General features: G+C 46.9%; 1 protein-coding gene across 1 annotated transcript in view; it reads right to left on the bottom strand.

Moving 5' to 3' along the window:
- TENM4 (teneurin transmembrane protein 4) overlaps positions 1–14,875 on the bottom strand; it is a 420,170-nt gene that overhangs the window by 230,046 nt on the left and 175,249 nt on the right. Inside the window, 2 exon segments of the mRNA XM_030918905.1 lie at positions 3,785–4,020; positions 5,235–5,333. Of these exon segments, the coding sequence (XP_030774765.1) occupies positions 3,785–4,020; positions 5,235–5,333 (335 nt within the window).

Genomic DNA, 14,875 nt, shown 5'->3' with positions numbered 1-14,875 from the left:
AACAAACAAACAAACAAACTAAACGTCAAATGAATCTGTCAGGATTACCAACCAGACATGACAGCCCTAGGCAGATAGTAGCAAAAGAAAAATTCTTTTCCACCCTCTGTTTCTGCCTCCCGCTCTGCTGGTGAGGTGATGCAATTCCTATCTGGAACCTGATAGGATGTAGAAAATAATTACAAATGAAAAGGTTATTCATAATTTTTAAATGAGTTAATTAGTAAACCCAGTCAGACTCACTCATTACAGTAATTAATAATTGATTATACTTGAAATTAAACATAATTTTTCATCAAAAATCTAATTAAATATCTGTGCTTTTGCCTGTTGATTAGATCGGCTGGTCTGCTGGAAAAGGGTCTTTGTTAGGGATATTTGTGCTTGGCTGAGACAATTAATTTGATTTTTAATAATTGATGGTTCCTTCCAAGTTAGTCATCACAGCCTGTAATTATGGCCAAGCAACAAGATGTTCATGCCTTGTCCTCAGCAGCTGCAGGAGACCAAACAATAAGGCTGCTACCCCCTAGCTTGTGAAGCAAGGTTGGGATGGTCCACATACCTGCAACGTGTTCACCTGCGTTAGCTTACAGCAAGCTCACAAGCATCCTTCTGAGGTGTGGGTTGTGCCTATTTTCTAGATGAGCAAATCAGAACTCAGAAAGAGAAACGACTTTCCCAAGGGTGAGCAGCTGCTGTGTGGTAGAGCAGGGCCTGGAATCCAGGGCTGTCACGGTGGGTCTAAGCTCTTCCCCAGCACCTTGCTGATTCTCCAGGAAACAAAGGGAATGCCACAGGCTTGCCTCTCTGGCTTGATCATTGTATATGAGCCCTAGCATCTAGTCCAAGCATTTCTACACAGACAGAGTATTATCTGTGTTATTCTTGGCAAGGACGCATTATCAGTGAACTGACCATTCCTGGCTTGAGACACAAAATCTTCAAAATTGACCTTCGATCCACCTCCTCTTCTCCACCTACGTTGTCAGTGTTGTAACTGAAGCCGTCAGCTTTTCCTGACTAGTTGACTGTAATAGTTTCCCAACAGGTATGCTTCTACTCTCTCGTTCCTCTACCCTTACCTTTCTAAAATAAAAATCTGTGTCCTACCATTGCTTAAAACTGTTCAGTGGCTCCCCAGTTGCCCACCCAATAAGGTCCTCAACTTGTCCTCCAAGCTGATCTTCATAATCTGACGACACACTTCTGTATTAGCTCCAACAGTACACCCCACACTCCTCAAATGCTTCAAACACAGAAAACGTCTTTGCTACCACATCATCCTTTTTCAAGTCTTTGAAAGCTCCCTTGCTTTGAAATGCCCTTTCTGTATGTCTACTTCTGGCTAACGCCTACTTTAAAATGCAGCTCAAACATCACCTTTCCCAGGAAGCTTCTACTCCTTTTGGCTGGGGTTGGGTATTCCCACAGCCCCTGAGCTCTGTATAAATCAATCACTGTTTCAGATTTGCCTGCTAACATAGCTATCTCTTCTTTTAAGCTACGAATACCTCAAGGGTAGTGACCATATAGTTAACCCTAGCACTTAGCATAGAGCCTGGCTCAAAGCCGGTACTCCATATGGTTTGCTGAATGAAAAATAAAATTCACAAAATTGTGGATTTGAAAGCTGTCAATGTTGGAAGGAAAATTAAAGGTTACCCAGTGAAAACCCTCAGGCAGTGCTTGAATCTTATTCTAAGTGATCCCTGAGCTCTATATGTATCCTTCCTGTGACAGGGAGCTCACTACTTCCCACAGTTGCCCCTATCTTTAGATAGCTGAAGACTGATCATGTATTCTTATTAACTGGGAGAGAAAGAAGCCCATGAGATGGAAAACAGGAGAGAGTTTGATTAATCATGTAAACATTTACACTTTCTTACTGAATTAGGCTATATGATATAAACCTTAAGACTTCAACACAAAACAAATTGATGTGTATACGCAGCAAACTACTCAAATTATGACTTACGCCTGCCTGTCCAGAAGTCTACTCGGTTAGGAAAAATAATAATGTCAGTCAAAACCCAGAGCTGTGCCAGTGGTTGGTGGTGACATAGTACTGGTGGTGCCAGAAGAAACCTTCATGCCAAGTAATGGTACTGGAACCATACAACCCTCACCGGTAACCCACTCCTTATCAATGATGCACCTCACAGAGCCTAGGTAGACCTTGACCTCTCCCAGTTTGGCTGTTTCATTTATACAATGACCCATAGCAGGGATGGAAAATACTTGACATGTTATCAATATTCTCCATTTCTGTGACGATAACAGACATCACTAATCAATCACAGATAGTCTCTTACATTGAGCCTAAATATAGCCCCAGTATCTTTCTCAACACAGCATTCTAGGCAGCAGCAACTAAACAATCAGACAGAAGAAGAGATGACATATGCATGCCACCCTGGCCTTGGAGCCATGAAATTCTCTAAGCCAATATTCACAAGGGGAAAAGAGACCTGGCATGCTAGAGGAGGCTTATTGTAGCTTGAGATATTGAAGGGGACCTCCCTTTGCAGGACTATCATCTTCTTGATTACTTACTTTTATAAAATTCAAGAATCTTTAGTGGAATTGACCTTACAGCTTATGCCACTCAAACCCCATCCATGCTTGAACCACTTCTCTATCTCTTGAACATGTGATGGCCCATGTTGTATTAATCATTCTCAGTGACAGCTGTTACTACGTCTCAAGACAGCCCCTGTTCAGCCACAATGACTTTGGTTGTTACCAAGTTCTTTTTCACAGTGGGCAGCACTCTTTTTTTGGCCTCTGCCAATTAGTTATATTTCTATTTACTGGGCTTGTGCTGAAAAAGTCCCCTTTGCCTGCAGAATTATCTTAGAATTCCTTAGTATGGGTTCAAGGCCTTCTCAAGCTGGCCCAACCTACCTTAAGACTTTGAATTACAGACTTAAAGGTTGGAAAGGACCTCAAGGGTTAAGCCAACCTCTCTTCCAATGCCTTTACTAAGAAGCTGATTTATACAGAGGCAGCAGACCCTGCATAACACCCACAGATCTCTTTGGATTAATATCTTTCCTGGGAAAAGACCAAAGCAAGGGGTCAGAAGTAGGAAGCCAGACTGTGTTACAAATTCATCAGAAGACTGCAGGGTGGGAGTCATCTGCTGTATCAAGGCAGAGGTCGGGAGGAGCTCCTTATGTCTGTGCTCGCACCCGGGGTCAGGTGAGCACTGCTCCATGTCAGCCAGCATTCTCTGCTCTTTGTGCTGGCTGGGACCTTCTGCTTCTCAGTCAGAATTTCCCTGGGTTCCTGACCATGGTTTAACTCAGGACATCTACCTTCATACGTGCTTTCCAACCCCAGGGTGCTCCATCTCCTTTCTGCTCCTCACTGCAGCCACACACTCCCAACAGGAGAGGCCACCTGCTGTTCAGCCTCTCCAACTTGTCATTTAGTTGTATGTACTCAATCCATGACACTTATGCCATAGATCCCCATCTCAAAGGCTAGTCTTACTGAGTGCTCACACCTTAATACCAGGCACCCAACACACAAAAGGACAGATGCCCAGCTTCCTTCCTGATATAAGTGCAGAAGGATGGAGAGGAAGGAGAGGAGGGCCCTGAAGAGCTGACCCTGCAGTGTCAGGGGTGCAGACTGCCCAGAACTCCAGGGCTGCTTGCCTCACACTGCTTGCTTTGCCTGCCATGCTAGTAAGGAGGCTTCAGTGCCCACACGTGTCTTGGCTGCTGCCCTCTGGGCCAAAGGGGAGCAAGGGAAGCTGGGGTGAATAGGTGCTTACCCACAAAGTATGCCAGCAGGATGACCAGTGTGGCTGAGATGATGATGGCGCTCAGGGCTGCGCACTTCCAGTTACAGTACTTGGAGGGCTTCTTGAGGTTAAAGGCCGGCCGGGCGAAGGTGCTGCGGGGCAGGGGTCGGGGCGGAGGGGAATACACTGTGCTGGACGTCAGTGGGTACCCTGGTGATGTGGTGCAGAAGAGCGGGGAGGTGCCTCCAGGCTTGAAGAGGAAGTGCCTGCAGATGGAGAGCAGCAAGAGGGTGTCAGGAGCTGTCCACAGACCAGGCACCCAGACAAACCTGGAGGCCAGAGGCGGCAGTAGAAGAAGCATGCAGAGGAGCCTGGATAGAGAGTCACCACAGAGACCTGGGAAAGGACAGGAACAAGGAGAGCCACGGACTAGACCACGGAACAGGGCACACAGAGACATGTCTCCACTGAACAGAGATGGGACAGCCCTACCCATGGGAAAACCCACCCAAGGCAAGGTAGAAGGTGTTACCAACTCAACAGAAGGCTGGCACTGAGATCCTTTTCCTGGGAACGGATGGGGCTGGGATGTTGTTTCTTGGGGAATAAACTTCTTATTCTCTAAAATTATTACAGTAACTTGGAAAGTATCTAAAATCCTGTTCTGTCCCCTGGAGATAATGAGACTTAAAACTGTTCTTCTCCCTCTAATGCTTCTGTTGCCAGTGTATCTCAACTGAGGATTGGAATACCCTTCTTTGTAAAGGGGATTTTATTGGTGTTGAAGCCAAGAAACCATTATTAAGTTATGCCATGGCCAGGAGTCCCCTAGTGGCTGTCACATGGCCAATGGTAGCAAATGCCTTGAAAGCACTCTGCCCAGAAGCCAGACTGCTGCCTCCCAAGCCCAAGGTGAAAGCTGTGTTGGGGGACAGAAAGGCAACTGCACCCTACAGCCTAGTCATGAGGTCAGTGGGGTATGGTCAAAGCACATGGTTGTGACCGAACTAGGTGTCAGGAGCTCCTCCACAGCTTGGCTTTAACCGTGGCCACGGGAGGACTTGCACACAGCCTAGGAAATGGAGTGCACTGGTTGCACTGTATCACCCAGAAGTCTTAGGGCAAACCCACCCCTGTTGGGGTACAAGGTGCCTCAGGCCACAGAATACACGCTCAGGGCCAGAGTTCAAACAACATAGGGCCTGTGCTGCATTAAAAATGCTATGTGAGATGGTTTTGGAATGGCAAAGGCAGCCAATGAGATGCCAAGAGCTGCATATTAACAAGACTGCTGTTAATATGCTGGGGGATAGGGTATTCCAAGGATAAACTGTTGCAAGTTGAACATGGACTTGGGGATGAGCATGCCACATGGATCACCTCCTCCAGGAGATCCCAGGGAAAGGTCTCAGGGTCTGCATGCAAGTGCAGGAGCCACAAGGAGAGCACACACAGAGAGGAGAATGGGGATGTCACCTACCCGTCACCGTAAGCCCCATCGTGGCGGGAGGCGCCGAGAATGTCCATCTCAATGAGGTTGTCCTGCAATGTCCCTAGGAATGGCTGCTTGCCTAGGTTTCTACGCACACATGGAGACATGAATGAAGCAATGAGTCATGCATTGATGAAGGGGGATAGTAGAGAAACACACAAAGTGGCTGTTTGGTGCAGCTGTGTGCATGAGACCAGCGGGACATGGTTTCCAGGCAATGGGTCAGTGTGCAAGCCACATGTGCAAGGGGTCCACCTGGCACAGAGCATCCAGAGGGAACGTTGTCTATACAAACCCAAAGTCTGGCAGTTGTGTGCATCATATCACAGTTCTCACTAAAGAGGACTGACATGTGTCTGGTACTGAGCTAGTATGCTACATCCAGCCTCTCAAACCTTCAAAATGGCCATGCGAGGAAGGCAATGTAATCCTCATTCTACAGGTGAGGAAACTGAGATGTGGAGAGGTAATGGGTCTTGCCAAGGTCAGCTAGCAAAGTTCAAAGAAGGAACTAGAGCTCAGGTTCCAAAGCCTGTGCTCTCTCTCTACTTGATACTGCCTACATCTGCTTAAACAGTGAGTGGCTAGAGACACTCATTTGGCTAGTCCAAAGAAAAAAAAGTCAGCATTTTTGGCCATTGTCTTCTAAAGCCATGGTTCTCCAACTTTCTGGAGAGCTAAGCATTGCTGAGGTCCATCCCTAGAGATTCAGTCAGCAGGACAGGTGGGGCCTGAGGATCTGTATTTCTCCCAGGCCCCCAGGTTAATGCTGACCATGGTCAGAGGATCATGGTCCTCTAGCTGTGTGGGGACCTGGGTGATGACTGGTTAGCAAAGACGGAGCTCCACCGAAGACAAAAGAGGATGCTCTTTGTTCCCCAAGTGCACAACATTTTGTGACTTTACCTATTTCTAACTCAGAATGAAGATAGACATACTTGCCCTTTTTGGTCTCAACCGGGTCTGCTGAGTGACATGATTCACACTCGAGTAGGCTGGAGCCTGTCTCCTGATCATTTCAGGACTGCTGTCACCTCACTTTCAGACTCTGTGGTGAATCATTTGTAACAATCCAGTGGTGGCTTCAGCCTGTTTCATGCATCCAAGAAAGGGACTGACTGCAGAAAACTAACTTTGGACCCAGCCCTGCCAAGGACCTTCTTTCTGACTTTGACCAGGTCTTACAGCCAGTATTCCCAAATTCAAGACCCTTTTATGCCACTCTCCACTCTCTTGCTATGCAACTTTAGGTATAGCCCTTAACCTTTCTTTATCTTACTTCCTTCATGTAAAAAGGGATTACAATACTAAGCTCACAAAGTTGTTATATGCATCAGCTAAGATAATGGTGGAAGAAGTATTAAGGGCTATACAAATACTATAGGAGTACTAATGCTAAATATAATAGCTACTACCTACCCTATATCTACTACATATTATTTATTGTTCCAGAAGCTCTGCAACTATCTAATTTAAATCTTATTCCTCACAATAACCCTATAAAATCAGCACTTTCATCTCTATCTTGTAGACTGGCAAAGCAAAGCTTGTAGAAGCAACTTTTCTAAGATCATATCATAAACAAGTGGAGAGCTGAGTTGGAGCCTGGGGTTATCTGACCCCAGAACTCAGTCCCTCTCCACTTTATAACCCTGTCTCACTCTGCACAGCTTTGTGGCTACTGCCCCAGTCAGCATCAAAGACCAAAACGAGGAGGGGCTGCAAGTACTGTCTGGAAATCCCCTTTCGTTAACATCCCTTGTGACAGTGGAAGCACATGGCAACACTATTTGCAGGTGGAGTGCTGAGTACAGCAGTGGTGGTGGGGACCTCCTTTTTTGGTGAGTCGTGAAGCACTGTCTGGGCCAGCGGCCTGGGTGGCAGGCTATTCTGCTAGTACAGAAGCCCCTCAGGTCTTCCCCAGTGCCTGGGAGGAGCTTTAGGGGTGTGGAAGTCCCTCAAAGTGGCTCCATTTCCATCTCCAGGTCGAGAGCCCTGCTGATGGGAGGCCTGGTGGTCCCATGGGAGGCATACAGGCCCTGAGGCCAGACAGATCTAGGTTCAGGTCCCATAACCATCATTCACTGGCCCTGGGCAGGTGACCCAGTCTCTCTAAGTATCCACAGAAGGGGATAATTATTCATTTTGCAAAACCCTAAGCGTAATTTGGATCATATCATTTCTCTGCTCTCAAACCTCCAATGGCTTCATAAGCATTTTAGAATAAACCATAGTCTTTGCCAGGGCCCATAAGCTCCTGTAAGATCTGGCCTTTAGTACTTCTCAAACCTCATTTTCTGCGCTACACGTACACTGGTCTCCTTGCTGTTTCTTAAACAAGCTAAACCTTGGCTTTCCTCTGCCTCCCTCAACTGTCTCTATGAATCAGAACCCTCCTGAAAATATCTTCATGGAATATAACCTCCCTCCTCCCCTCATCAACTATTACCTTAACTAAAATAGCTCCCAGCCTACTCTTCCCAATCATTCCCTGGCCCCTTGTACTGATTTTTCATCACAGGACTTCACACACACACACATACATACACACACTCCTCTCTCTCTCTCTCTTTCTGAAGAAAAATAAAGCAATGACAGTGCAAGGGGCCAGGAAGTGATTAGGAAGCGATAAACACACCCACATATATCCAATATATATATGCTTATCTGATTATTGTGCTTTTCCTAATGCATTTTAAGTTCCACAAGGCAGAAATCTTATCTGTCTTGTTCACTGCTATGTGCCCAGAGTCTAGAGGAATATCTGGTACATGGTAGCAGGCACTCAATAAATATGTGCTGAATACTGCTGAATTCAGGATACACAAAGGGAAGCATGCCGGCACACAGCAGGCACACAGTCAGTGCTTCATTGAAGATGGCAGCAGACGGCATTCTATGATTAATTCCTCCATTCCTGCATTTCAGGAGGGAACTGTCCACTCTCTCTACAGCATGAGTAGGTCCAAGGAAGAGCTCCTGCCACCCCCCGGGGACCTGAGGCTGGCTACATGGCATGCTCCCTAGAAGACCTGGGAGTCTGGCTTGAGTCAGAAGGCTCAGACCCCGTTTTAAGATACAGAGTCAAATCTATACCTTAAAACCATCAGAAATAAACAAAGAAATACATTCACAGAGCCGGGCACAGTGGCTCACACTTATAATCCTAGCACTTTGGGAGGCCAAGGTGGGTGGATCATGAGGTTAGGAGATCGAGACTATCATGGCTAACACGGTGAAACCCCATCTCAACTAAATTTACAAAAAATTAGCTGGGAGTGGTGGTGGGTGCCTGTAGTCACAGTTACTTGGGAGGCTGAGGCAGGAGAATGGCGTGAACCAGGGAGGTGGAGGTTGCAGTGAGCCGAGATCGTGCCACTGCACTCCAGCCTGGGTGACAGAGCGAGACTCTGCCTCAAAAAAAAAAAAAAAAAAGAAATATATTCACAGAAAAGAAATACATTCACAGAAAAAGACATAAAGGATAAAGATCAAAATGTTAACAGTAGGGATTTTCAAGTGACTGGAAAAACAGTGATTCTTATTTTAACTTTTATAATTTAAAAAGAAACAGTTATTTTTAAAAAGAGAGAGACTGGATAATTATCTTCTAAAAGTATGGATCTGTTAGGAGAGGGGAAGAGGTGATGGAACAGAGTAAAGGATTTCTAGAGTAAGTGGGTACACCAGTCTCCTGAAAGAGCTTCCACACTCATGCTAATGTGCATATTAATTATTTAGATCACTCTGGAATTTGGGGAGACGTGAGAACTTGCTGAAAATGTTGGCTATTGGCCAGGTGCAGTGGCTTACACTTGTAATCCCAGCACTTTGAGAGGCTGAAGCAGGTGGATGGCTGGAGTGCAGAAGTTCGAGATCAGCCTGGGCAGCATGGCAAAATCCCACCTCTAGAAAAAACTTCAAAAACTAGCCAGGCATGGTGCCATGTGCCTGTAATACCAGCTACTGGGGAGGCTGAGGTGGGAGGATCACCTGAGCCCGGGGAGGTTGAGGCTGCCATAAGCTGTAACTGTGCCTCTGCACTCCAGCCTGGGCCAATGAGACTCGGCCTTAAAAAAAAAAAAAAGAAAAAGCAAGCTCTGGCTATTCAGAATGCTACTATTGCCTTGAAATAGTCTTGTTCTGTACTTTTAAACTTAGTTCTGGGTCAAATTACTTGGTGTCATTTGATTGATGAGGAAACTGAGGCCCAGAGAGACATGTGCTCTGCCCCCATACCCATACCAAAGCAAGTCAGTGGCAGAGCTGAAACTGAAACCCAGGTGCTCTGACTTCCAGTTAAAGGAACTTCCCCCCAAATCTCCTATCCACCCACTCCCCAAGACTCTCGGCGTCTAGTTCTTCTGAGAAACAAATACCCACCTTTCCTGATGGGGACCCTAAGCTGCAGAGCCCACCTTGGGTCATAGTCCTGCAGGGTCTCCTGCTCACGGCTGCTGAGAGCTCAAGTATGGGCACCTGATTCACTTGACCCTCACACTGGTGGCTGCTATTACCTCATTTTACAGATATGGAAACTGAGGCCCAGAAAGGTTAAGTGCCCAGCATACAGCAAAGATAAGGTGAAGATGGGATTTAAACCAGATCTCTCTGGCCTCACAGCCCTGAGCTGCCTCTCAGGAAAGAGGTTCCTGAGTACTTGGACAGGAACCTTCAGCTAAGTGGTGTGCTGTTCTTAAGGAGGAGATGGACTGGTTCCCTCTAAGTATGTGGTGAGGTCTTGGACTAGCCCCTGAACTGCCTGTAGGAGGGGGTCCCAGTCCCATGTGTCTGACTTAAGGCAGGCTGAGCTCACCTCTCAAGGGCAGAACAAAGGGCTTTTGGGAAGGAAGTAGCCGGGAAGCTGCAGAGGCCAGTAGTTCCTAAGGACTGCCCTGTTCAACAGTTTACCCTCTCATAGTAAGCCCGCTGTCCTGGGCCATGTTTCCACCCACAAAGCCCTGGGACAGACATAATTGCATCTGATTCTCACAACTACCTACTGGGGCAGGACAGGCAGGGATCACACCCCATATTCTGTAGCTGAGACATCAAGGTGTGCAGGGGGTTAGTGACTCAGCCAAGACCACACAGAGTTAGTGAAGGGGCTGGCAGTTGAACAAATGAATGGCAAAAAAATGAACCAGGCACCAGGTGTTCCAAGCCATGGTCATCCTTCTAAAAGGCCAATCCCATAATGGCACCCCCTGATTTAAAAGATGTTGCTAGCTATTCACCCTCACGTCTACCACCCCAGCCTCCAGGCCCACAGGGAAAAGTACAACCTCCTTTTCATGTAGCCCAAGATCCTCCATTTACTCTCATCCTAAGAGACTCCCTATGCTCCCACTTGTCCCAACTACTTGCCATCTCTCCAAAATGCCAAGCTGTCTCCTGGCTCTGTGCCTATCTCTCAGCTAAGAATTCCTTTCTCCCCTGCAAACTCCTACTAATTTATGCCTGGAGAAGCTACTTTGAACAATCAGGAAGATGGCGTTGCATAGTGGTTAGGTGTGTGGGCCCTGGAGCCGGCCAGCCTAGGCATGGGCCCTGGTCCTGCCACTTATCGGCTGCGGGACCTGAGGCAAGTTACTTGTCTGTGCTTCAGATTCTTCATCTCTAAAATGGGGATGAGAATATGACTACCTACATGCGCAGAAGAGTGAAGACAGCAGCCCTGATTGCTATCTTTTGCAAGGCCTTCTTATAACAGTGGCCCTGGACTGGCATCTGGGAACTCAGGTTTCAGGAGAGTTGCCACCATTAACTGATGAGAGTGGCTGGCTCACTGTGCCTCAACAATTATGATGAATAACTGCTTTCCTTTGGGGAGTCTGGAGTCCAGGTACTTACCAGGCAGGAGGTGTCGACATGACCAACCCCGAGTAAAAAACCCCTGGAGCTGAGGCTTTAATAAGACTCCCTGATTGGCAACATTTCACACGTTGTCACAACCTGTAGCTGGGGGAATGAAGTGCGTCCTGTGTGACTCCATTGAGAGAGGGCCCCAGAACCTTGTGCCTGGTTTGCCCCAGACTCTACCCCAGGCTTCTTTTCCCTTTCCTGATTCTGCTTTGCTGCCTTTCACTGTGATAAACCAGGGCTGTGAGTATGACACCTATACTCAACTACGTGTTGAGTCTTGTGAGTCCCACTAGCAAATCGTTGAACCTGGGGGTGGGGGCTTGGGGATCCCCAACACCCACCTTATGGAATAGCTGTGAATATTGAAGTTAACATGTGCTAAGAACTTAGAACAGCACCTGGCTGTTCCCAGTGAGGGCTCTCTCTACTGCTGCTCCCAAGCAGAGGGAATCACGCCCTCCTCTCTGCTCAGAGGACTCCCTCTGTCACAACATCAGTCATGGTACCTGTCCTCATTCATTTATGGGTCTGCCTCCCTCACAAGACTGTGAGTTTCTTAATAACAGTTGGCTGTGTCTTCTGCATGTATGTGACTGAATCACTGAATGACAAGGAAGCCTTTATATCCCAATTCTCTGCAATGCTCTGGGGCTGATCTGGCCTGCCAGAAAGCACTGTGTGTGCCATTCTGGGAACCACACTAGGGCTGGTCTGGAGACCACCAGGGTGGCCCTATCCCTGAGGGTGGGCAGGGTTATTCCCCAAATTCAGTGTGACCACAAAATGGGCCCCAGGCTTCCCTACCAGGCTTGAGATGAGATGAGTGAGCTGGAGCCAAGGTCTGGCAGCCTTCTGCTCTGACTTCCCCTCACCTGACAGGAGCCTGATGGGTTATTAATCAGACAGTCCCGGTGAAATCAATTAAGAGTCGGATGCTGCAGAGTACAAAAGAAGTGGATCAGAGTTTGGGGGACCCTAAACATATGGCTCCCTCCAGAATGGATCACAGATGCACCTGTAGAAGCTTACCGCAACATCTTACCCCAGCTCAAAGGGAGCACAGGTAGGCCCAGGCTCCTCACTGGGGGAGTCAGTTAACCTTGGACACTGCCAGAAGTATGGTGGGTGCAGAGAAAGGAGCACATCTACCAAACCCTTCTCTCTTCTTCATCCTTCTGCTAGCCTTTCTTTTCCTGCCAGCATGAAATCTATATCCCTCTTGGTCATTCTACCAGCTGTTAGAGTATTTACTCAGCCGTTAATTCTAGACTCTCACTACAGACTGAGTTTGACAATCAAGGAAGGGCCCATAACTATTTCTCTGGTATCAAGAGGCTCCCATTCTGGTGGGGCCTGGCAAAAGCTGTTTAGGACAACTACCTCAACTAGGCCCTGCTCTGTTGAGCTGCTAGGCCTCTGCTCAGACTGTGCCCTCTCAGGCCTTCCTTTCCTCCCCTCCTCTGCCTGGGAGACTGCTTGTTCTCGGTCATGCTGTACCAGGTCTACCAGGAAGCCTTCCTTTCTGCCCACTAAAGTCTCAGTTAAGTATATGTATTCATTCATTTATTTCACCTGTGTTAATAATTACCAAGCAGCTACCATGTTGTGGCAAGCCCTGTGTTGTGTGCTGGGGATCTGAGGGCAATTAAAAGTAGCATATTCCCTGTGCTTTTCTCTGTCATAGCACTTATTCTAAGAGTCTGTTATCTGAAATGTCTTAGCTGGTAGACACATAGTAGACACTCAGTGAATATTTATCGAATAATAAAAAACTACATAATAAGTAGTTGAGCATTTTCTATATGTTAAGATATTTTCAGACGTTATGTTAATATGTTTGTTACAATAGCCTTAAGAGGTGGTGTGGTGGATTAAAGATGGCCACAAATTCTTAGACACTTCTTCCACTGAGAAGTGGAGTCTGTTTCTCCTCCTCTTGAAGCTGGCCAACTCATGACTGCTTTGACCAACAGAATATGGTGGAAGTGACACTATAGTATTTTCAGGCCAAGCCTTAAAAGCATCAATAGTGCCTGTCTCAGTGCCTCGGAGCCCTGAGCCACTGAGTATGAAGCACAATTACCCTGATAGGAAGCCTATGTGGAGAGGCCCTTAGAGGGAGAGGATGCTATAGTTTGGATGTTTGTCCCCCCAAAGCTCATGTTAAAATTTGATACCCAGTTGGGCACGGTAACTCACACCTGTAGAACCAGCACTTTGGGAGGCCAAGGCAGGAGGATTGGTTGTGCACAGGAGTTCAAGGCCATCCTGATCTCTACAAAAAATAAACAAAATCAGCTGGGCATGGGAGTGGCACATGCCTGCAGTCCCAGCTACTTGGGAGGCTGTGGTGGGAGGACTGCTTGAGCCTAGGAGGTTGAGGCTGCAGTGTGTCAGGATCATGCCACTGCACTCTGTCTCACAAAGGAAAAAACAGAAAGGAAGAAAGAAAGAAAAATTGATAGCCAATGTTAGAGGTGGGGCCTAATGGGAGGTGTTTTGGTCATGAGGGTGGATCCCACATGAATAAATTAAAGCCCTCCTTGGGAGGAGATCAAGTTCTCATTCTTATTAGTTCCCTCCACAGCTGGTTGTTTAAAAGAGCCTGGCACCTCCCCACCCCTCTCTCTGTTGGCATGTGATCTCTGCATACACTGGCTCCCCTTTGCTTTCTGCCATAAGTGGAAGCAGCCTGAGGCTCTCACCAGAAGCAGATGCTGGTGTCATGCTTCTTGTACAGTCTGCAGAACTGTGAGCCAAATAAATCCTTTTTCTTTATAAATTACCTACCCTCAGGCATTCCTTTATAGCAACACTAAATGGACTGAGACAGAAGGGTACTGCCAAGCCCAGATTTCCAGCCATCCTTCCACAAGGTGTCAATTATGTGAGTGAAGTCATCTTGGATCCTTCAAATGAGTCCAGTTGCCAGCTGAATACCACCAGTGGACCCCTGTTAACACGATGTGGAGTGAATGAATAGCCTAGCTGAGCCCTTCCTAAACTCTTGACTCACACTGTGAAGTATAATCAAGTGGATGTTTCCAAAGCCACTAAATTTTGGAGTCATTTGTTTGTTGTGCAGCAATAGATAATCACAGCAGAAAGTGACTTTTATTTTCTCAATTTTAGAGATGAAATTGAAGGTCTTGGTCCATAGCTAGTGAGCACTAGAGTGAGGTTTCTGGGGATAGGGTAGATCTGACCATAAAACCTGTGCTTCAAACTCACTATGGTGAATGGGCCATCACTTGTGCCCTCAGAACATCAGGCCAAACTTACTTCTTCGAAGTAGAGAAGAGGTAGAACCTACTATTTCCCCTCAACTCCTCTGGGGTGAGTAGGAGCTCAAGAGAAGCTTTCTGAATGACATTTTTATTCACAGGGTGGATATGGAGAGAAGATGTATATGAAAAAATGGGAAATAGCTTTTACAGTGTGGTTTTTAAATGCTAGGCACTGTGCTGTGTGCTTCTTATACATCTCGTTTACTTCCTCCCAACCTCTTTGAGAGGCATGAATTCTTAGATGAAGGAATCAAGGTTCAGGCACGTTAGGGAACTTGCCCAGCTAGTAAGGGTTAAAGCCAAGGCAGGTATGAAGGTCCCTCTGACTTTGAAGGCCATATTCTGTCCACTTTGCCAAGTTGATCAGCTTGTGATTCTATCTGCCAGACTTGACGCTGATCCCTCCTAAACTGTGCCTTGTTAGTTTTGTGCCCTCAATCAGTTACAGTCAGAATTAAGATCTAGAATTCTGATTGT

The sequence above is a fragment of the Rhinopithecus roxellana genome, chromosome 15, assembly GCF_007565055.1.
Source record: "Rhinopithecus roxellana isolate Shanxi Qingling chromosome 15, ASM756505v1, whole genome shotgun sequence".
NCBI classification, from domain to species: Eukaryota; Metazoa; Chordata; class Mammalia; order Primates; family Cercopithecidae; genus Rhinopithecus; species Rhinopithecus roxellana.
The sequence above is the reverse complement of the archived record's forward strand: the minus strand, read 5'-3'. Positions and strand labels throughout refer to the sequence as shown.